The sequence below is a fragment of the Schistocerca gregaria genome, chromosome 2 (assembly GCF_023897955.1).
Source record: "Schistocerca gregaria isolate iqSchGreg1 chromosome 2, iqSchGreg1.2, whole genome shotgun sequence".
Taxonomy (NCBI): Eukaryota; Metazoa; Arthropoda; class Insecta; order Orthoptera; family Acrididae; genus Schistocerca; species Schistocerca gregaria.
Window position 1 is genome coordinate 539,869,761 of NC_064921.1, and position 23,291 is coordinate 539,893,051.

Here is a 23,291-nt window from a genome sequence, read left to right on the forward strand (position 1 = left end):
GAAAAGCTTTAGGACGCACCTCCAAATCGAAACAAAGTTGGTCCATTGTAATATGAGACACAATTTAGGTCAAATGAATGACGATACAGCTACAGTAGTTTGGTTCAAGCCGTAAGCTTAGCAGTTAAGCTTTACCAGGTAGCCATTGCTATGCGTCAGGCGCTCCGTCTGTATTTATACGGGTACGCTTCCTTTTTCACGTGCTTCGTCTGGTTTGAATTGATTGCTTTTTTTCCTTTGATCTGATAAGCGCCATTCTCTTTGTTATAGGTGATTATGTCACTCTAAACTGAAAATGCATTAGTGTACTGTGTCATGCACTGTTTGTTGCATTCTGTTAATGAATGTTTACGGCCTGTCGTCGCTCGCGGCATTGCTTGCTTTTGCGCACGCTACCGCCACTTACAAAAAAAGGAGAAACTCTACTGCTAACAAGGGCATTAATGGCCGAAAGCTATGATTGTGTGAATCTTTTTATTGTGTTTATCGCGGCTCAGCATCTCCGCTATATGGTGAGTAGCAACTTTCCTTCTCTCATATAGATTTACAGAAGTGTTAAATTATTTTTCTCTCACTAAGCAGTCAACAATATTTCTATTCCTGTCAGTAAATGCAAGTCATACAGAAGGAGACCCTGAGTTACATAAAGAACTCTACAAGCAGTGTGAGTATCAATACCAGTAAATAAGTCAGATGTTTAAAGCAGAAAGAATTAGCCATCTGATATGAAACACGGGCAAAGTTTTCCTGGTCAGATGTAACTGAAATCAGAAACAATGCAACAAAAACTAAAATTAGTAATGCAGAGCTAACTGTGAATAATGATATACCGTATTTAATCGAATCTAAGCCCCGCCTGAAAAATAAGACTCGAAATAGAGAGAGAGAGAGAGAGAGAGAGAGAGAGAGAGAGAGAGAGAGAGAGGAATCGTCTCATTAGCGAAACATTGGGAAGAGACTGCTATTTGTTGTTACTTACACTGCTACTTTCTTTGATAATAATCAACAAGAACCAAATAATATACTGCATATGATAGAAGTTCTGAATGAGAGTCAAGCGAAAAATTTTCTCCCTTTGAAAATTTTTGCAGACGCCTCTTTAGTACATATCATTCTGCACAGAAAATTAGAGTCATCTTAGATTTAAAAATCTAGTCAATTGCCGTGCTTCATTTCTGACTGTACCACTATCAGGCAGAAGAATAAATACGAATATAAACATGACATGATATGTATATTCTTCCACATTTGCTGAGGGCTCACTATACTTTGGTAGTTAATTTGGCAGACAGGATTTAAATGAGATAGCAGCAAACACGATACAATACATAGCAAAATGTTTCTATTCATATTATTCTTATGGCGAAGAGAATAAGCATGTGATTCACAGTTCATTAAAGTTCCTATTAGCAACCATCTCTTCTCACAGGAAGGAAAAAATTCAGAACGTAGAGTTGGCCACTTTGACAAACATCCCAAACAGTCTTGCCAGTCGGATTTTCGTAGTAGATTGAAATGCTGCTACATTCGAAGATGAACTATACGGAATTTGTGTTTACTTCGTTGGATAATGTATGAAAATGCAGTGGTCGAAACTTAGGCAGAGAAAAAAGCTCCTCTTCCACCCTTTTTTTAAAAAAAAAAAATTATTTACTGACACAGAGGTTTTGGCACCAGTATTTATCTTTGTGCCTGCAAAGAATGCCTGCATAGCGCTACATATATTTGACGGCAGAAGTTGTGGCGACACCTACCAACATTTTTCAGAACTTCCGCTTACTTTGCACTTGATTCTAAGCCGCAGGCGGTTTTTTGGATTTAAAAAAAAAAAAAAAAAAAAAAAAAAAAAAAAAAAAAAAAAAAAAAAAAAAAATTTTAAATGTGCGGCTTAGATGCGAGTGAATACGGTATCCTGTGTGTTTCCATTAATTCCATCACTGACCAAACAGCAATACACAAATACCAACACACTTAACATTACCGGCAGAGCCAAATGAAATATGTATTACATATGAGCCCTACAAAGATAATGGAGGCATTACAGGATTTCATTATAAAAGATGCCTGCTTAGCTTGTAAAATGGATCAGGATCTAATTTTGAAGCAGGCCCATGTGGCAGAACTAAAATAAATAGTAATGCTCCACAGATTAAATGCTCTATGACCTGAGGGACTGAAGATGTCATATCACTACAAACGGGGTAGTAATTACCTTGGCAATATGAGCAAAAAGCCTTCAATTATTTAACTACACCCTTTGGAGATTATCCTGCATTAAGCACCTCCTTCATTGCGAGCAAAAAATAACCACTGAATGCTAATTTGCCACTTTGAAATTTACACAGCCAACCAGGAAGCTCCAGTCATACCATCCGCCCATGGGGCTGCACCTATATTAATTTTCCTGGTGCACCCACTTTCATTCATGCATCTTACATATTTGGTAAATACATGCTCGACAATGATGGAAATAAAAGCAGAAATCCTAAAAACGGAATATGTCATTGGCAGATTGCTGCACACTACTGTACCTTATATGCCACAGATCACAGCCAAGATTTTTAAAGAGTTATGTACTACAAATCGGACAAAAACTTAAGTTTCAATTCCTGTGGAAGCTGGTAGACTACAATCAGGATGCAACTTTCAACCAGATATCTTTCCAGCAGTGACATTTCTATACTGCCTTGTGCATCTTGTTAAATGGTATGCCACAGCATTATTCCATTTTACATTAATGCATAGAACACAGCATTATATATACAATGCTGAGTTCAGTGCATTAATGTACAATGAATAAGAATATATTAAAAAACAACAACTGATGCAACGATATCCTTCGACTAAATGTTACACTTTTATCCGAGTTGTAATTTCACTGTGGAAACACCCTGCTGCACTTATTCCTACTATGTAAGTCGGAAAGAAACAGACACATGAATTCCCACTGCCTACATTATCAGCTATAAAGTTGTGATAAGAGATACTGCAATTAGCTCTCTGCATCAAACACCGAGAGAAGAGGAAAATGACAATAACTACTATAAATATTCCACCATGACACTGATTATGAAGTACCATATTTAATAAGATAAATACAAATTTTATAAGTGGCAACAGCTGGCAACTGGAATCAAGAACTGTAAAGAACCAAATCATTAAAACAGTTTTAAAATAATTCTAATTTCATTAATGGCCAGTTTCTAAGCAACAACTTTCAAAAAAGTCGTAATAAGAAAGACTTACTGTTCCTATTGGACCGACAACATGGTAGTCCAATGTGAAAACATCCCAACCAGTATCTCCTTTTGACATTTCGAGTAATCTCACATCCAACCTCTGAAGAATATCTTCATCTTCATACTGGGCATTAGTAGAACGAACAGCAGAGTCCAGGATCCCCGATAAACAGTGAGGATACAATTGTGAGGCAGGCTTTGCCAACTCAGGTCTGAAACACAATGTGCAACAGTTCACAAAATTTCCTCGTAGGCTGAGAGTTTTGATGCACAGAAGTAAATTGCATACACTGAGACTTCCATTCCTCACACAACAAAGACATAGCCAGTCTTCAAATATTTTTGACCTTAATATGAGAGGGCATGATCCTTAAAACAACCTCAACACATATTTTTCATGCGTAAGCTTCATTCAGGTAGCATTGTTCTTTTTTTATAGTTCTTTCACATGGATCTATAAAGCTGTCTTTGGTTCTACAGTACCTGTTGACCAACATTTTCTATTATTTTTACATTTAGGAGCAAGGGAGATCTAACTGATGGTGCTAAATAATCTTACTAGAGGAGAGGTAATAAAAACGACATTAATGATGAAATGAGATCAACAATCACTTGAGTTTTTGAAGAATATAGGATTCTTTTCATAATATATCTTTCACTCTGCAACACATACTATGCTATATAGAAACTTTGTGTGATATTTAAACCATGCAAAAAAAAAAAAAAAAAAAACAACTAAACCCTTGATTGGGTCAGTAGGAATGTTCTCATTATCTGAGTTGCCTAAACACACAGAACAATTAACTCAAAGCTTCCATCTGCCAGTACTTACAATCTGTGTTAGAATTGCAGGACTTGCCTGTGCAGTTTGGAAATTAACAGATTCGGATAGACTGATGCTTTAAGTCTGATTATGAGCTATGGGTGGATAGTCAAGCAGTAACAGTATTTCCTGTGAAAGGCACTTAAAATAAGTGTGCACAAAGAGTAGCCAACTTTTGGTTGGCAGACATACATCTGTGAACGCTCTCTTCAAGCACAAATCATTTGTTAAAACTGAACATACTAATCCAGTGCTTTCCCCCATCTCATTTGCTAGTCTTGGTGCTGTGATATGATGCTCATCCACAATCAAAGTCCAAACTTGCTCAATGACTTATCATTTCAGCTTGTTGATAGTTTGCCTAAACACAGTTCACTGTCCGGTAATGAATGACCATCCCTGAAGCGAATGTACCACTCCTTTTTCCATGACTCGCACACTGCATCGTCACCGAGAACCTGTTGAATCTTACACCTGGGTATATCTGAACTTTTCATAAAATTTGATGCAATATCACAGCTCAATTTATTCCATCATTTTACAATTTACTGGAACCAGTTGAGTGCTTACTACACAAGCTAACTCATACGTTGACTGTCAATTAAGGACGATTTCTACTGGTGGGAAAAATTCACAACTGTACATGAATGTCACCACTACGAATCCACCACAGAAAGTCTTAAACACTTCACTGGTTTATAGTGGAAAGAAGAAGTTTCAGTACTTTCTGAACACACCTTTTATGTGTTTCAATCCTCGTCCAATACACACTTTAGTCTGTTTTGAGAACTATTTTATTCAATTTCATTCCATTATAATGACAAAAAATAAATTAATACGCAGTTCTCTCCCTGAAACTTGATACTGTTAGCTCTCCCACACCCATTTGTTTTCTTGAGAGAAGGATATTAAAGTTATGTATTGTGTGAAGTTGCTTAGAACAGTAAATCCAATTCTTTCAGCCTTTACTATAATGTAAGTACACAAGCAGAAAAAAAACAGTACAACTGATAGATTACATTCTGGCCACTGTCCACTCACTAATAATAATCACTAAGTGGTTGATGGCACCATTACAATCAAGCCATGCTCCCAGACATTATACCAATTACGTATACTCGACTGTTACAGCAGGCACTGCTTTCACACTGAATCCACTGGGCTTGCTTGTATTTTGTGAAGACCAGGGTCTCACACTGAAACAACATTTGGCTGAAATGAACTACAAACAATGATTACATATTAATGACAGATGGACTGGAAGTGTAGTGGTGTCATCCAATGTCACTTTGGACACTGAATAGCAGGTGTAACATTACTGTCGACCACTGTGGCGCCACTAGCCAGATGGTGCTTGTCACAGGACCACCCTCTGAAGAGACCACACCTATCAGAATTCTGCCTATAAGCCAGCCCAGGATCAATCTGAGCCACTTGCAATTCTATCACAGAGTTAACATAGTGGAAGTGCTCACAAGTCCATGGGGTTGGTTGTGATGGATTTGTTTTCTCATTTCCCTTTTGTATTCTGAATATTACAGGTCACATTTCACACGACTGCCTTGGCCTTGGAAAAAATCTTACCCACTGAAGGCATACTTGCACTTTGGTTTCAGATAACAGGACAGGGTTCACCTCCCATGATTTCAAACAGTCTTTTACCTGTAATTGGTTTTAACATCTCCATACTGTGCCCTTTCACCCGGTCTCCAACAGTTACGTGGAATGCTTTGGCCGCAGTTTCAAGTCCCAGATCCTGAAAGAAATAATGTACAACACTGCCCTATGTAGTTTCTTGACAACTTATAGGGCCACCCCAATTGAAGGCCACAGTCTGGCAGAATGGCTTCATAGCCATCTTCACCACACCCATCTGGGCATGTTGCACCAGACACCAATGTCCATTGTCACTGAGGCCTCTCCTTTGTGGGTGGGCGTGCTATTTCAGATGCCCCTAAATCTGCATCTGCAGGACAAATTCTGTCTACAAAGGGTAAATGTTGTATTCCGTGGTCTTCACCCATGGCCTTCTGCACCACCACCTACTCTGGGGAGCTTTCTTTGACATATCTCAATTCTTAGAATAAACCAGGGCGAGTCTCCATTAGTTTTGAGTGAAAATCACCTTCACAAAAATTGAGATGACTCAGGATCTGTGACATGTGCCATTTGGATTTTGTGAACATTTTGTGATTAGTCGATTGCATGAGTCTTCAATCACGAAGCAACTATAACTATTGGTAATGCAAACAATGTGAGTTTTTCAAGAGCAAGTGGCAGCAATTTTATGGGCAATAAAAGCGTTAGCAAATGCAACAGATATGTATTCTGTGCCATACATGTTTATGGATTTTCCATCCTTCAACAAACCGACTGAAGAGTGGGATGATTATCACCAACAACTGCAGTCACAATTTATGTCTTATAAAATTTCTGACTTGGAAAGACAAAAGACCACACACTTGCAGGAAATTCTGAGGTGTGTAATCTAATACAGAAACTACAGCAACTAATGAATCCAGCATAACTTGAGTTTCACAGAATATTATCTTAACTACATGAACATTTTTCGATGAAGAAACATGTTATTGCAACTAGTTAGAATTTTGGCAGCAAAAAAACAGCTCCAATCAAATTGAAGCGGGTTTGGCCACCGACCGATATGGATCACGTAGGAATTGCAATTTTTGTGTGAGCAGATGTACACTGACTCTCCAATGAAGGACGTTCTAACCCATCTTATTCCCAACTTGGAAGTGGGGAACCACACACCGAAGAGTCACATTCTGCAGTCTCTGCTGGAAGTAAGCAGATAGCTCAAACCTATGAACCTGCCCATGCAGGCCAGAGTTAGTAGACGATGGAAGATGTTGTGATGTCAGCTTTCTGGCAACTTTTAGTAGCTCCACAACAAACGCACCCCAATCTGTGGAAATAAATCTACGGTAGGGCAAACTTCTTAAAATGCAGCCCAATATACTCAGGTGTGTTTGTCGGCAATCTTTCAGTGATGTTACACCTCTTCAGTCATGTTTATGTGATCTTGTTAAACCAATCCATCTATTTAAGTTCAGGGTTGCCATCTCTGCAGGCAACAGAAACAAACACATGGGCCTATACAGTTTTACACATTCACAACCAAGTCTCTTATCCAGTAAATTTTCTTATGGTACATGACCACAATGTGACAGTGCTCTTGGGGTAGACTCTTTCCACACTTACAGGTTCACAGTTCGTCAGACAATACACACCTTGTAATTCGGAAGACCTGGCACCAGTCCAAAGATTCTCTGTGGCAGATATGCTCAAATATTCTCACCTGGGCTAGGGAAAGGAACTGATTTCGAAGCTCACGACTCTCAAGAGACAGTTATCTAGTGCTCCTCCAAATCTCACCTGGCACTCCTGGCTCTAAAGGATGCCCTCACAACAGAAATGAACAGCTTCACTCATAGATGTGTTAAAGCCTGTTCTCCTTGGTCAAAGCGCCACATCACTGGTAACAGTACACTAGCCCAACTGCACTGAGACTTCTTGTTGACTTGTAATGATAAATGCAAAAGCTGCAGTGGAAACTTTGCCCCCTACTGACCCCAAATGAACACTCTGCAAAATTAGGCCACAACACCTTATTAAGTAAAATTGACCTCATAGAGATATAGTTTCAAATTCCCTTGAATGCGACATCACAAACTTACCTATTGCTGAACACATCACACACTGTCTCTACCATTAAACTGAGGCGCAAAGGTCATGTGATACCTCCTTTTTCATGTCGGCCCTCCATATGCCTGGCACAGTGCAGCAATTCAATGTGGTGTGGACTCAATGAGTAGCTGGAAGTCCCTTGCATAAATATTGAGCCATGCTTCCACAATGAGATTTTCACTCCGCAGCAGAGTGCGCGCTGATATGAAACTTCCTGGCAGATTAAAACTGTGTGCCGGACCGAGACTCGAACTCGGGACCTTTGCCTTTCATGGGCAAGTGCTCTACCAACTAAGCTACCCAAGCATGACTCACGCCCCATCCTCACAGCTTTACTTCTGCCAGTACCTCGTCTCCTACCTTCCAAACTTTACAGAAGCCCTCCTGCATACCTTGCAGACCTAGCACTCCTGGAGGAAAGGATATTGTGGAGACATGGCTTAGCCACAGCCTGGGGGAAGTTTCCAGAATGAGATTTCCACTCTGCAGCGGAGTGTACGCTGATATGAAACTTCCTGGATGATTAAAACTGTGTGCCGTACTGAGACTCGAACTCGGGACCTTTGCCTTTTGCGGGCAAGTGCTCTATCAAGTGAGCTACCCAAGCACTACTCACGACCTGTCCTCACAGCCACGCTATATCTATAGGTGTCCTTAATTATGAAAGTGTTGCTAGTGCACGATTTTGTGAACGAAATGACCTCTCCATTAAGTTCCACAAATGTTTGACGTGATTCATACTGGGTGATCTGGGTGGCCAATCACTTGCTCGAATTGTCCAGTGTTCTTCAGACCAATCATGAATAATTGTGGCCTAGTGACATGATGCATTGCCAGCCATAAAAATTCCATTGTTGTTTGGGAACATGAAGTCCGCGAATGGCTGCAAATGGCCACCAAGTAGCTGAACATAAACATTTCCAGTCAATGACCAGTTCAGTTGGACCAGAGAACCCAGTCCATACTGTGTAAACACAGCCCACTCCATTATGGAGCCACCACCAGCTTGTACAGTGACAATCTAGGTCGATGGATTCTTGTGGTCTGCACCGCACTGGACTTCTACCATCAGTGCTTGCCAACTGAAATTGGGACTAATCTGACCAGGCTACAGTTTTCCAGTCATCTAGGATCCAACCGATATGGTCAAGCCCAGGAGAGATGCTGCAAGCGATGTCATGCTGTTAGCAATGGCACTAGCGTCAGTCGACTGCTGCTACAGCCCATTAATGCCACATTGCACTGCACTGTCCTGTCCAAATTGATATATTAGTCATACATCCCACATTTATTTCTGCGGTTATTTCATGCAGTGTTGCTTGTTTGTTAGCACTGACAACTCTACACAAATGCTGCTGCTCTGTCATTGAGTGAATTTCGTCAACCATTGCATTATCTGGCTTGAGGGGGGGTGGGGTGGGAAGGGGGGGGGGGGGGTCGGCCTCTGGCCAGGTCTGTATGGAACATAGGCCTCTCTATCATCTTCTGTCTTGCCACCATCTCTCCGTCTTCACCTTGATCCAGTCTTCTCCTTTCTTCTGGAAGCATTCCTCTATTCCTTTCAGCCATATGTCTCTCAGTCTTCCTCTTGGTTTCTTTCCTTCCAGTTCCATCTCGTGTATCCTCCTGGGCATCCTCCATTCTCTTAATGTGTCCATATCATCTCGGTCTTGATTTCTCTAACTCCTTGTGTAATGATTCCACCTTCATTAACTCTCTGATCCTCTCACTTCTTAACCTGTCTACCTTCGTCACTCCAATACTGTTTCTCAAGAATTTCATCTCACTAGCTTTTACTTTGTTTTTCTGCCTTCCTTTCATGCATGAGGGGCTTCATGCTTGAGGGATAATGCATGAAATTTGGTATTCTCGGCACAGTCATGACACTAAGGATTTCAGAATATTAAATTATTCTGCATTCAAAGTCTGTTAATTCCAGTTCTGTGGCCATAATCACATCGGACGTCTTTTCACATGAATCACCAGAGTACAGATGAGAGCTCCACTAATATACTGCCCCTTTATACCTTGTGTGCACGATACTACTGCCACCCGTAGATGTATATACCGCTATCCCATTATAATGACCCTGTCGGTATTCCTCCAGGCCCACTTTATTAGGTCGCAACTCTTCTTACTCTTCCATTCAACTTTCCGTATGGCTAATCTCATTTAATAACTCCTCCACAGATACTATGATGACTGTTTCAAGAGAGAACATTGACTTTTAAGGGGGTCACAAATTATAATTTATTCAAACATTCAGTAAACATTAACATTTTTTGCAACATCTTGACTTCTGTCTCGGGTTTTTCAGCTGACGTTTGTCTGATAATCAGACCAATATTGGCTGAAGAACCTGAGACAGAAGCCAACAGGCAATTTGTCAACAAGTGGCCACGAAAGCCTTAACTTTTTACTTTTGATAACTCTCAGCTTTCCAATCCACATGCCACAATTTGCTACCGACCTCTTCCACACTGAAACTTAAGCAACGAGCGATCGTATCACAGGTATGCTAGAAAAGCATTAAGACGGCTACCAAACAGTGCCAACGAATGCATTATCCAGGCCCCACTCACTCGGTCCTGACTGAGAGCCCCACTGCAACTACACACACACACACACACACACACACACACCAGTTTTTCCTTCTCGTCCAGTCTGGTAAATCTCCCCTTTTCCTAGACCTCTTCCAGTAATAAATATAGACTTTGAACAGAAGTCTTTAGCTAAGGTAGAATTTTCAAAATTTTTAGGTGTGTCCATTGACGAGAGGTTAAACTGAAAGCAACACATTGATGGTCTGCTGAAATGTCCGAGTTCAGCTACGTATGCTATTACGTTTATTGCAAATTTTGGTGATAAGAATCTCAGTAAATTAGCTTACTATGCCTACTTTCATTTGCTGCTTTCGTATGGCATTATATTCTGGGGTAATTCATCTTTGAGTAGAAAAGTATTCATTGCTCAAAAACGTGTAACCAGAATAATTGCTGGAGCCACCCACAGTCATCCTGCAGACATCTATTTAAGGATCTAGGGATCCTCACAGTAACCTCACACTATATATATTCACTTCTGAAATTTGTTGTTAATAATCCAACCCAGTTCAAAAGCAATAGCAGTGTGCATAGCTATAACACCAGGAGAAAGGATGATCTTCACTATGCAGGGTTAAATCTGACTTTGGCACAGAAAGGGGTAAATTATGCTGCCACAAGTCTTTGGTCACCTACGAAACAGCATTAAAGGCCTGACAGTCAACCAACATTTAAAAATAAATTAAAAGAATTTCTAGATGACAACTCTTTCTACTCACTGGCTGAATTTTTAGATATAAATTAAGGGAGGGAAAAAAAACTAACTTAAACATTAGTGTCATGCAATATTTTGTGTAATGTAATATCGTGTACAGACATCTTTTATTAACCTGACACGTTCCACATCATTACGAAGTATCGTGTTCATGATCCATGGAACAAGTATTAATCTAATCTAATCTCAACAGAATGGACTGGAAATTGCCTGCAGCAGTGTGTGCTTTACTTGTCTTATTTTCACTGTTCTGTCCACTATTGGGCAGCAACATTACACATTAAAGCATACACCCTACCGAAATCCCCTATGTAACCTGACATAGCTTTTGACCAATACCAAATGGTGTGTTTCCAGCTTCATTCAGGTTCGGTTTCAGTCATTTCAGTTTTCCCCATAACATAATACGACAACACAGCTGCCACCTGAAGGACTCAATATTAGGCTGCCTGACTCACTCTGTGGAATATAGGTGGACAGGCACACCTCCTGACCCCGAGCATTGACCCTCTGTCTATAGTGAAATCAACTGCACACAAATCAAGGGCTTTTTTTTTTGTTCTCTGGCAAGGTCCATTGCTGTGTCTCAACTGCTTCTTTCTTCAGTAACGAGTGCTGCATCTCCTGCACGCTGTGCACTGGAGCACGTCCAGGATATAACGTTTGATGCAACAATACTTATTCTGGCCCAATATTACAACATCTTGAACCTTTTCCACTGATGTCCTACCTATCAAGCCCATCAACTGCGTCTCCCTCGCAGTTCTCTCCCTGGCCCAATGTTGCAGAGCAATTTAAGCATATCCACAGAGATTTTGCTGGTCCTTTTTGTGCTGCAAGTGATTGGTTGTTAACGTTAATTTTTTCAATTCTGGGTATTCCAGATCACTTCTCCCACTATTACTGTGACCTTGGAAAATATCTTTACCACTGAAGATACCCCACGCCCTTTGGTTTCTGATAAGGGGATGGCACTCCCATTTCATGATTTCAAACAATTTTGTGCCTCAATGGAATTCCACATCTTCTAACTGCTCCATTTCATCCGACCTCCAACAGCCATGCAGAATACTTTGTCCACATTTTCAAGACCCAACTCCCCACAGAAATAGTGTCCAAAACTGTACCTAATGCCCTCAGTAGTAAGTTGCCAACTTACTGGGCCACTCCAGCAAAACGCCACAGTCTGTCAGAGTGGCTTCATGGTGTCCTTCACCTCACTCGCACCGACATGCTGCTCCCACAACCAGTGCATGCTGTCGCTCCCCTTCTGGGACTCCCCTTTCTGGGTGGATCTGCAATGTGGATGCCCCCTAACCTGGATCCATGTGATAAACTCTGGCCACTATGGGTCCATGTTAAATACTGTGGCCTCCATCCACAGCATTCTGCAGTGTCATTGAAACTAATTTTGTCTCTGCCACCCTGGTCAGCAGCCACCTGCCTCTCCAGCCCGAGATACCTTGAGACCATACTGTTTCACTCAACTTCCATCAAGCCTCTCCTTGTTATTCAATCTATCCATGTATTCCAATATTCTTTTACAGCTCCATTTTTCAAAAGTTTCTAGTCTCTTTTTGTTTTAACAGCTTCTCATCCATGTCTCACTTCCATACAAAGTTACACTCCTCACAAATATTCCTAGAAAAAAACATCTTATCACAAATCTGTTTTAGTTGTTAAAATATCCATCTCTTTCAGAGCCGTATTCTTTTTATTGCCAGTGCGCATTTCATCTCCTCTTTATTTCGGCCATCGTCACTTATTTTGTGGCCCATATAAAAAAAGTGCTGGGGCAGAAGCAGCATGTGGTCATCGTCCAGCAGGTCCACAACTAGAAAGGAAGCGGATTGGTGTCTATTGGCATCACAGTCAAAGGTTATATACTCACTGTCCTGGTAGTTTTGCATGCACACTTATGGTGCAGCTGATCCTGCAGTCTTCTGTTACTTAGTCTACTTGGAGATGTTGACTTCACTTATTAACTTTGTTAAGGTTGATGAAAAAGATGTCGCAAAGGCAGGAGGCTGTAGAGCCCTGCATTCCTTTTTGCCTGGAACATACAGAATTCATTTCCTTACATTTATTCTTTGGGTCATCATCTCTTTTTTGATGTTACTGATTTTTTTTCATTATGTTCTTCATCTCTCTGTCTCCTGACACTTCTAGACCTTTTGTAGTTTTGTTGTGACCACATCCATGCTATCTTTAAAGCTTACAATAGCCTTCCTGAGGTGCCGCTGTCTGTTTTGATTATTAGGGGAAATTGGCCCAGATTCTTGGCCTGTAAAAAGCACCATTCTCTGGCATGATGTCAACAGTTCCTGCCAATGTGTGTGCCACTGAATAACCGTGTGATGGATTTTAAACTCTGAACTAGCAGCTCCGAAAGCTATGATAGTTTTTTGCATATCTATCTGCAGTATTTAGAATTTTGTCTCCTGAAAGTAAATACTGGCAAGCTATTGCGTCTCCTTGAAATTTTGTAAATACACATTCTTGCATTGTGCTCTGTTATACTTTTTTTTTTACTTACACTATTCTCTGCAAAACTAGTTGGTTCTGTGGCTTGTGCACTTCCTGATGGGGGGAAAAAAATCCACTGAGAGTATGTTTGATTTGTTTTTCAGCTCTCATTGTGTGTGTGTGTGTGTGTGTGTGTGTGTGTGTGTGTGTGTATACGCGCGCGCGCATGCACGCACATGTGTTTCTAATGATCCTTTCATAGCCTCCAAGATGGTAGGGAAGTCAACTCCACTTAATAAAACTGCAGTGAGGCAAGTACCCCACAGGTTGCCTGCTGTTAATCTTAACAGCCATATAATGCATCATAGGATTGTTCTTATGGAGGTTTGTTTCATTCTCAGGGTCTGAACAGTCAAGCCAATGTCCCCAAACTCTCTGGTCTCCATCCTAACAGATTAGGGAAGGACTTCATAATAACATGGATCGAAGAAAGAGGAAACAATAAATTGAATTTGCAGTGTTATGCCAGTGGCCATTCTTCTCAAGGACAAAATTACCTAACTCTTTGCAGAATCAATCATGAAATTCCCAGTCAGTGGCGCAATACATTGGCAGGGCAAGAGTGATGTTTTTTAGCACAATAAAACTTTCCCTCTGTGTTACAGTACACAATGTCAGTGTATGTGCTCCATACAGGCCTATGCCTCTCAGAGACTGAAATTCGCATGAGAATTATCCACGATTTTTGCGTTATAATGTACAGGATTTAGGAAAGAACATAGATGTTTTTGAATCATTTATCACACGATTAGACCCAACGTGTTGTAGTTTTTACAGAACACCAGAAATCAGTAGATAATATTCATTATTTTAAATTGGAAGGATATACCCTAGAAACATTCTATTGTAGATACATAAGGAAGATTTTCTCATTGTCATTTACTCAAAAATATGGAAGCTTGTAACTTGCATGGAAGAAGTGATTTGAGTGAACAACTCTGTGTTTATAATTTTGAAATTTCAATACCCAAATTCGTGATTTGCACTATAAATTTCTTTGTTGTAGGTATGTATAGATCCTCCTGTGGAAATTTTTAAGTTTTTCTGAAATCACTCAATGGAGTTTTGAGTAAATATCAGGTCACAAAAATGTTACAATAAATAATTTCATTGCCAGATGGAATATTACGATATCTTTAGAAAAATAGTAGATATGGTAATATAATGTATTTATGGTATCTCTTTAATTTTTTTAAACTTTGAATAGAGCTTGAGAGTATGTCCATTCATTATTTAATAATAACCATTTAAGTGAAGAAATCAATGTGCAAAATTATTGTCCTATGGTACCTTTTATTGTAGAGAAGGTGACGGGGTTTGGCTCTTCTTCAAGGCTGTAATAGGAGGTAAGTGAAAACGAATTAATTTCTACCTGGCTTGGACTTTGTCAACATCGCCACTTGTGCAGTACATAAAGAAATAGGGCAATTCTCATCCTTTGCAATAGCTTGCAGTTTTTAACTTTCTGATTTCATGGACATAAAAGGAATAATAGTTTTCTCCAGGTCAGCTCATCAGAGAGACCCTGTGCCTCCGGCATACTGATCTCAAGCAAGACAGATATTTATTTATTTATTTTTCTGGATTGTAAAACTAACCATAATCACGCAACATGGCACAAGGGAATAATCTGTTTGTACTTCTCCCACTAATGTAAATCCCTTTTGTGTGACATGACTAACAACTACATCGAACATCATTCTCAAATTGCAGGCGTACCTGATTTACAAAAGTTGCTACTCACCATATAGCACAGATGCTCAGCCGCAATAGGCACAATAAAAAGATTCACACAATCATAGCTTTTAGCCTTTGTCAGCAGCGCGCGCGCGCACACACACACACATACACACACGCGCGCGCGCGCGCGCGCACACACACACACACATACACACGCGCGCGCGCGCTCGCTCACACACACACACACACACACACACACACACACACACACACACACACACACACACACACACAAGCACAACTTGCACACACATCTGCAGTCTCAGAGCTGAAACTCTACTGCTGACAAGGGCATTAATGGCCGAAAGCTATGATTGTGTGAATCTTTTTATTGTGTTTATCGCGGCTCAGCATCTCCGCTATATGGTGAGTAGCAACTTTCCTTCTCTCATATAGATTTACAGAAGTGTTAAATTATTTTTCTCTCACTAAGCAGTCAACAATATTTCTATTCCTGTCAGTAAATGCAAGTCACACAGAAGGAGACCCTGAGTTACATAAAGAACTCTACAAGCAGTGTGAGTATCAATACCAGTAAATAAGTCAGATGTTTAAAGCAGAAAGAATTAGCCATCTGATATGAAACACGGGCGAAGTTTTCCTGGTCAGATGTAACTGAAATCAGAAACAATGCAACAAAAACTAAAATTAGTAAGGCAGAGCTAACTGTGAATAATGATATACCGTATTTACTCGAATCTAAGCCCCGCCTGAAAAATAAGACTCGAAATCAAGAGAGAGAGAGAGAGAGAGAGAGAGAGAGAGAGAGAGAGAGAGAGAGAGAGAGAGAGAGAGAGAGAGAGAGAGAAGTAGAAAAAAATCTCTAATCTAAGCTGCACTTGAAATTTGACACTCGAAATTCAAGGGGTGAGAAAAGTTTTAGACCACATCTCCAAATCAAAACAAAGTTGGTCAATTGTAGCGTGAGACACAATTTAGGTCGAATGGATGAAGATACAGCTACAGTAGTTTGGTTCGAGTCGTAAGCTTAGCAGTTAAGCTTTACCAGGTAGCCATTGTTATGCGTCACGCACTCCATCTGTATTTATACGGGTACCATTCCTTTTTCATGTGCTTTGTCTGGTTTGAATCGATTGCTTATTTTGTTTTGATCTGATAAGTGCCGTTCTCTCCGTTATAGGTGTTTACATCACTCTAAGCTGAAAATGCATTATTGTAGTGTGTCATGCGTTGTTTGTCACATTCTTATGTGTGATTACGACCTCTCACCGCTTGTGGCACGGCTTGCTTTTGTGCTTGCTACCGCCACTTAAAAAAAGAGAGAGAGGAATTGTCTCATTAGTGAAACAGAGAAAATGGTATCCATTTGAGAATCTTTGCAGACCTCTTTAGTACATTACATTCTGCACAGAAATTAGAGTCATCTTAGATTTAAAAACCTAGTCAGTTGCCGTGCTTCAGTTTTGACTGTATCACTATTCAGTGTAAGAATAATATGAATATAAACATGACATGAAATGTATATTCTTCCGCATTTGCTGTTGTCTCACTCTAGTTTCGTAATTTATTAGACAGACAGGATTTAAATGAGATAGCAGCAAACACGAAAGAATACATGGCATAATGTTACATTTGTATTATTCTTATGGTGAAGAGAATACTGCATGTGATTCACAATTCATGAAAGTTTGTATTAGCAACTGTCTCTTGTCACAGGTAGGAAAAAAACTCAGAACGTAGAGTTGGCCATATTGACATACATTCCAAACAGTCTTGCCAGTCGGATTTTCATAGTAGATTTTTAGTGATGAGTTCAAATGCAGAGTGTGCTGTTGTCGTCTTCAGTCCATAGACTGGTTTGATGCAGCTCTCCATACTTTTCTATCCTGTGCAACACTTATAAAATAATAATAATAATAATAATGAAAATAACTTATAATTAAATGCTGAAAATTAAAACAAAATTTTATTAGGTTTGTAATACATCTTATATGAAATGTTTAAAATCTCAGTGACTATTCTGAATCGATATCACTCAATCCTTTGTTGCTCATTTCTTCATACAGAGCATCGTCCTCCGTACCATCTAGTGCACTGAATATCGAACATTTTTTAAATGCTTGTTGCACAGTCTGATTTGGAACATACTTCCACGCATCGTAAAACCATTGACACACTTGCGACAAACTTGCATGTTTTACAGGTCCTGTTGGCGTCAGTTGTCTGTCGCTTTTCGAAAGCCAGTCTGTATACATGTGTTTAAGCTTGCCCTTAAACTGTTTATTTAAACAGACGCCAAGTGGTTGCAGAATTGAAGCCATCCCACCTGGAATTACTGGCAAGTCCATTTTGCTTTCCTCTAATTTTTGTTTTACTGCAGGTGTTGTATGGCCTGTGTACGCATCTAATACCAACAGACTGCATAAACCAAGCATTACACCAGGACGACGATTCCACACACGCCCAATCCATTCCAGCACCATGTTGTCCGAAAACCACCCAGTTTCGTTTGTTGGTACAATTAAAGTTTTTAGTAACACTTCCAGTTTCGATAAAGTCTTTCACTTGAAAATTCTGAATGGGGTAATTTATTTCCATCTGCTGTGCAAGCAAGCATGACGAACATCCACTGTTTTTCACCCCCTGATGTAAGAACACGTATGTCTTTCTTTCCTTTGGTGTCAACCATATAATTTATAAGGGGAGTTTGGTCAGCATTTCCTATCTGACCAAGAAGGTATTGCTTTTGTGTGCGCCGCCTAATTATAAAGTGCTGAAATTCCACAAGTTTTCCTCCATAATTTTTCAACAGCTTCTGTGCAACTGAAGTTTGCCTCCAAAGTGAAAAACCCCAGCGCTTCATAAACAAATCAATCCAGCTGCGACTAGCCTTAAAATTTTCGATTTTTTGCTCTCTAGCAATTTCATGTGCCTTAATTTTTAAAATTTCAGCATTCACAGGCAGAAATTTCTGATGCTGATCCTTAACAAATTCATTTAAAATCACTTCTAGTGCATGATATCGATCACACTTTGGCCGACTAAATGCTTTCCTGAACATTCAAGTAATTTGTCTCTCTGCAGTCGCAATCACCTGACGTTGCTCCCATCAATCCCGTATCGCAAACCTGCAGCACGGTAAGAACTTTGTTCCGCAAAAGAAATAACTCCCCTCTTGAATTTGGCACTATAATGAAAGTTCTTCACAAAATTCCACAAAGCAATAGGCTGCTACGTGAAATTTTAATGAGACCCAGCATATCAACTCGTGCAACAATCCTAAAGCCTTGTGCATTGTTGGTATTTTAGTGTAAAGAAATTTATTTTTGTTGCTATAAATATCCGAAAGACTACTACACTCAAAGCTCTAGAATACGGAATTTCTATTTACTTCGTTGGATAATGTATGAAAATGCAGTAGTCGAAACTTGGGGTGGAGAAAAAAAGCTCGTCTTCTAGCCTTTTTTTTTTTTTTTTTAAATTATTTACTGAAGTAGAGGTTTTGGTGCCAGTATTTATCTTTGTGCCTGCAAAGCATGCCTGTGTAAGCGCTACATATATTAAATGGCAGAAGTCAGTTGTGGCGGCACCTACCAACATTTTATAGAACTTCCGCTTACTTTGCACTCCATTCTAAGCCGCAGGCGGTTTTTTGGATAACAAAAATCGGAAAAAAAGTGCGACTTAGATTCGAGTAAATAGGGTAGTTTCTGATCACCTTTTGGTTAGAAATATTTACAATAATTACTTTACAGATGCTGTTGAAAATGATGTCTGCACAGATACACAACACACATTTGAGTCCACTAATGAACAGAACTACTGCAAACTACAGGCAGTATGCATGGATTACAGTTGCAGTTTATTGACAGCTTCAAAAACAAACAAAAAATTGCAGGATTAGAAGAGATTTCTCCGTATCTATTGAAGAATTCAAACACTGCCTAGTGAAACCATTTGTTCATCTAATAAAATGTGTTCTTGAAGACAATGTACTCCCTGTGAAGTTGAAACTGCCCCCCCCCCCCCCCCAACACACATAGACAGACACAAAGAGAAAGAGAGACAGAGAGAGAGAGAGAGAGAGAGAGAGAGAGAGAGAGAGAGAGAGAGAGAGAGAGAGAGAGAGAGAGAGAGAGAGAGAGCACAAACAAGTTCAGAACTGTAAACCCATTGTCCTAATCTCAACATTTAGCAAACTCATTGAGAAAATAATGTTAAAAGGTATACTGGAACTTTACAACAATGCTGACATCTTAGGCCACTTCCAGCATGTTTTCAGAGGAGATTGAGGTACTACACCAGCAACAATTCAATCTGACCACAGAAAAATTGATAAAAATAAACCAAAAGTCCCAGGCACCAGGAGTACTTCTGAATCTATCACAAGCTTTTGATAGAGTAGATCATGACAAGCTGTTATAAAAAATTACAATGAGTTGTTTCATTGGAAACTTTATGCAATTGCTGGAAACATATTTTAAAAGATAGACGGCGGTGCACAGAAATTATGTATGATAATGGAGAGAGAAAAAAGAAGGAAGAAAGAAAGAAAGAAAGAAACAGAATATATTGTGGTGTTCCTGTTACTGATATCTCTATTTTAGGTCTCTACCTATTGATTTGTTACGGAAATGATTTCCTACGTTCTCTGCATAGTAAGCATTTAATCACTATGTATGTCAAAGACACATCTGGTGTCTGTTGTGCATACAGTAGGTCTGGTATAACTGAAGAGATTCCAAACTTTATTAAAATTGCTAGAGGTCGCTTTGAAAGAGAGAACTTAAGGTAAACATAGAAAGAACAATTATTATTCAATTTAAACCAAGTGGTCTGAATAGGTAAAATATTGTGAATGATTTGATTCTGTCAAAAACCTGTTCAGAATGTAAACTGTTGTGCTTACACATAAATGGCCAAATTGTATGGAAGTAGCAAGTTGACCCTGTCTGCAAAAGAACATCCAGTCTATATGTATTAAGATTATGTCATACTTCAATTCTGAAACTGTAAGGACTGTGTATTTTGGATTAGTGTACCTTTTCTTGTCTTATGGCATAGTACGGTGGAGTGAGACTTGACACACTAACACTAAAAGAGTTTTCACAATGCAGAAGAGGCCTTGAGGATTATAGTGAAGCATGGAACATCTTGAAAAAACCTATACACTACCTGTAATATTCTTGCAGTTTATGCCATATAAATGCTGGAAATCATAATGCTATTGATAGAAGATACTAACACTCTGCCATCTGGTGACACCACAATGGTGTCATGTGTGACATAGCAGTCAACAGCCGGCGACTCCACAGTAGTGTCGTGTGCATAGTATCGCTCAATGGCAGGTGACACCACAGAGGTGTCATGAGCATAGCATCATGCAGTGGCCGGTGACAGCACTTGACTATATATTTTTTTATTCTGTTGCTTTTTGTTTAGGTAACAATAACTTACACACGTCAACAAGTTTTTTGTTTTTATGAGTACTTGTGCCCTTTCATTGTGGCAGATGAAAGAGATGATATGATTATTTATGATGAAATGCGCAGACATCTTGTCTGATGTTCTGGATGACTTGGGCAATTGGGAAGAAAACACTGGATATTAAAAAAAAAATGAAACTGTAGCAGAATCGTCGGAAGATAGTGAAATATCTCCCAAGAAGAATTTCAACGAACTCTAGGGTTGCCAACTGATTCGGATGAATCAGACGAAGAAGACAGTGCACAGTTTTCAGGGTTTGATTTACCGAGGGCCAATAATAAATTTGAAGGATCTACGGATCCAAACACATTTCCCAAAGATACACAGTGCGTCGAGGATATTGTAGAACTATATTTATATTGGGAACAATCTATTTGAATATATTAGCAACGAAACCAAGAAGAACTACAGTGAAAATTGCAATAGAAGGAAACTGGATAAAAAAAAGATGCCAAATTTGTCGACGTTAAGGCGTTCGAACTTAGAAAATGCTATGTGCTTGCTATCCTTATGAGAGTTGTAAAATGGCAAGGATTGATGATTATTGGTCAACGAATCCGTTGATACACACACCATTATTTCACGAAACGATGTCCCACAACTAATTCAGAGAAATATTATCATTTTTACATATTTCCAACAACAACAACAATAAACCGGATAATGCCGACCGGATTTTCAAAGTGCAATTCGTAATTGCTTATTTTTTGAAAAAGTTTGAAGAAAATTTTAATCTAAGCAAAACCATCTTAACTGATGAAGGAATGATACTCTGGCATGAATGGTTAAATTTTGAAGTTTACAATCCGTCGAAAATTATGAAATATGGCGTACTCATTCAGATGCTGTGTGATTCGAGTACGGGATACATTTCCTCATTCAAGATATATTCTGGCACTGGACAGCCTTTAGCAAAAACAGTGATGTAACCTTCTTATGGAAAGTGGCATCACCTCTACGTGGATAATTATTATAGCAGTGTTGAACTTGCAGAAAAGTTACTTGAAAATAAAACTTGAGTTTGTGGAATGGTACAGCAAAATAGAGGATTTCCAGAAAATTTAAACCTTGCAAATGTCTATGCGTTTGAAGTTTGTCATTAATGGAAGGGTGAAGTACTCACACAGGTACGGAGAGCTTCGAAAACTAAAACGATATGAATGATCTCTAAAATACATAATGTACTGTGACTGACACTCAAACAAAATGTAGACAAATCAATTAAACAATAAAAAAAACTGAAAGTGTATTAGACTACAACAACTACATGAAAGGAGCTGATCGGGCAGACCAATATTTGATTTATTACCCTATATACATAAAAACTATTTCGATACAGAACACAAGAGTCTCCGATATCATGATTTTTTTATTTGAAGTGTCTGAGTTGTGGGTAGAAGACCATGTATTATGATCCCGTTGGCAGATTTTCCAGTCACATAAAGCAACACCAAGTAATACTTATTTCTGAAATGAATAAACAATAACGAAGAAACTGCCGTATACGTTGCAAAAACAAAAAAAGAAGAACAACAAACTTAATGTGCAAGTTTTGTGAAGTTGCGTTTCACCTTGGAGACTGTTTAGCTGCAATCAAATGAAACAGAAATACTAAGTATCAAAGACAATGCAAATAAACAAATACATGAAACAAACAAAATTTGTATTTATTTATGTATGTATATCTTGAAAATTTCATGAAAGTAGGGGAACAGGGTTGAAACTTATGAGAACTAACAATGAGATTAGTAAAACTTAACAATTTATAATCTTCCGATAATGTCAAGAAGGGCCACAGACAAGCCAAGTAATTCAAATTAGCACTGCTGGCACCAAGCGAATAAATTTGTTCGAGACGTGCGGATGGCAAAGTTTTTAACATGGAAATTCACAACCACAATGGAAGACACAAATAGGACTGTCACACATAAACAAAAGAGTCCCTTTAACAGGAAAAAGAAACTATGGAAAAGGAGCTGTTTTTCGTAATTTGTTACCAAAAGAAATTATGATATTGGTAGGGGACACTTTTAAAAAAGTGGCTCCAGCAGTAGCTTATCCTAAATGCCCATAAAACTTGGATTTAATGTGAATAACAAAGTAAGAAACAATCTTGTACTAGAAATATGTGTAGTAATTGCAATATATTGTAAAATTTTAGTAATGTGTAGCTGTAAAAAAAGTGTATACATTTTTAACAATGCCATGCATATAAAATTACTTCTTATGAGCAGATAATAAATTGAAAAGGCACACACCTCATGGTGGTCACTGAAGCATGCTCACAGCTTGAGGTGCTATACGACTGACGGAATTTAAATTCCTCAGCTCAGAAACCAAAGGTACAACAAACATGTATGCACCCAGGCTAGTCAAGTTTCTTGGGTTGAGGACAGTCAGAGGTTAGATTTGAAGCACAAAAAGAGTAATAGCACAGAACAGGCACACAGTCTCAAGTTGACTGATCATATGCTCAGTAAACAGTTGTG

At 39.2% G+C, this 23,291-nt stretch overlaps 1 protein-coding gene across 14 annotated transcripts in view; it reads right to left on the reverse strand.

Moving 5' to 3' along the window:
• LOC126331098 (gamma-tubulin complex component 3-like) overlaps positions 1–23,291 on the reverse strand; it is a 271,857-nt gene that overhangs the window by 97,059 nt on the left and 151,507 nt on the right. For all 14 annotated transcript variants that reach the window (XR_007563253.1, XR_007563254.1, XM_049996444.1 and 11 more), the window contains one exon: positions 3,247–3,451. Coding sequence is in view for 12 of the 14 variants with exons in the window: in XM_049996444.1 (XP_049852401.1) it covers positions 3,247–3,451 (205 nt within the window). In the remaining 2 variants the exon portion in view is untranslated. The remainder of the gene's footprint in view (positions 1–3,246; positions 3,452–23,291) is intronic.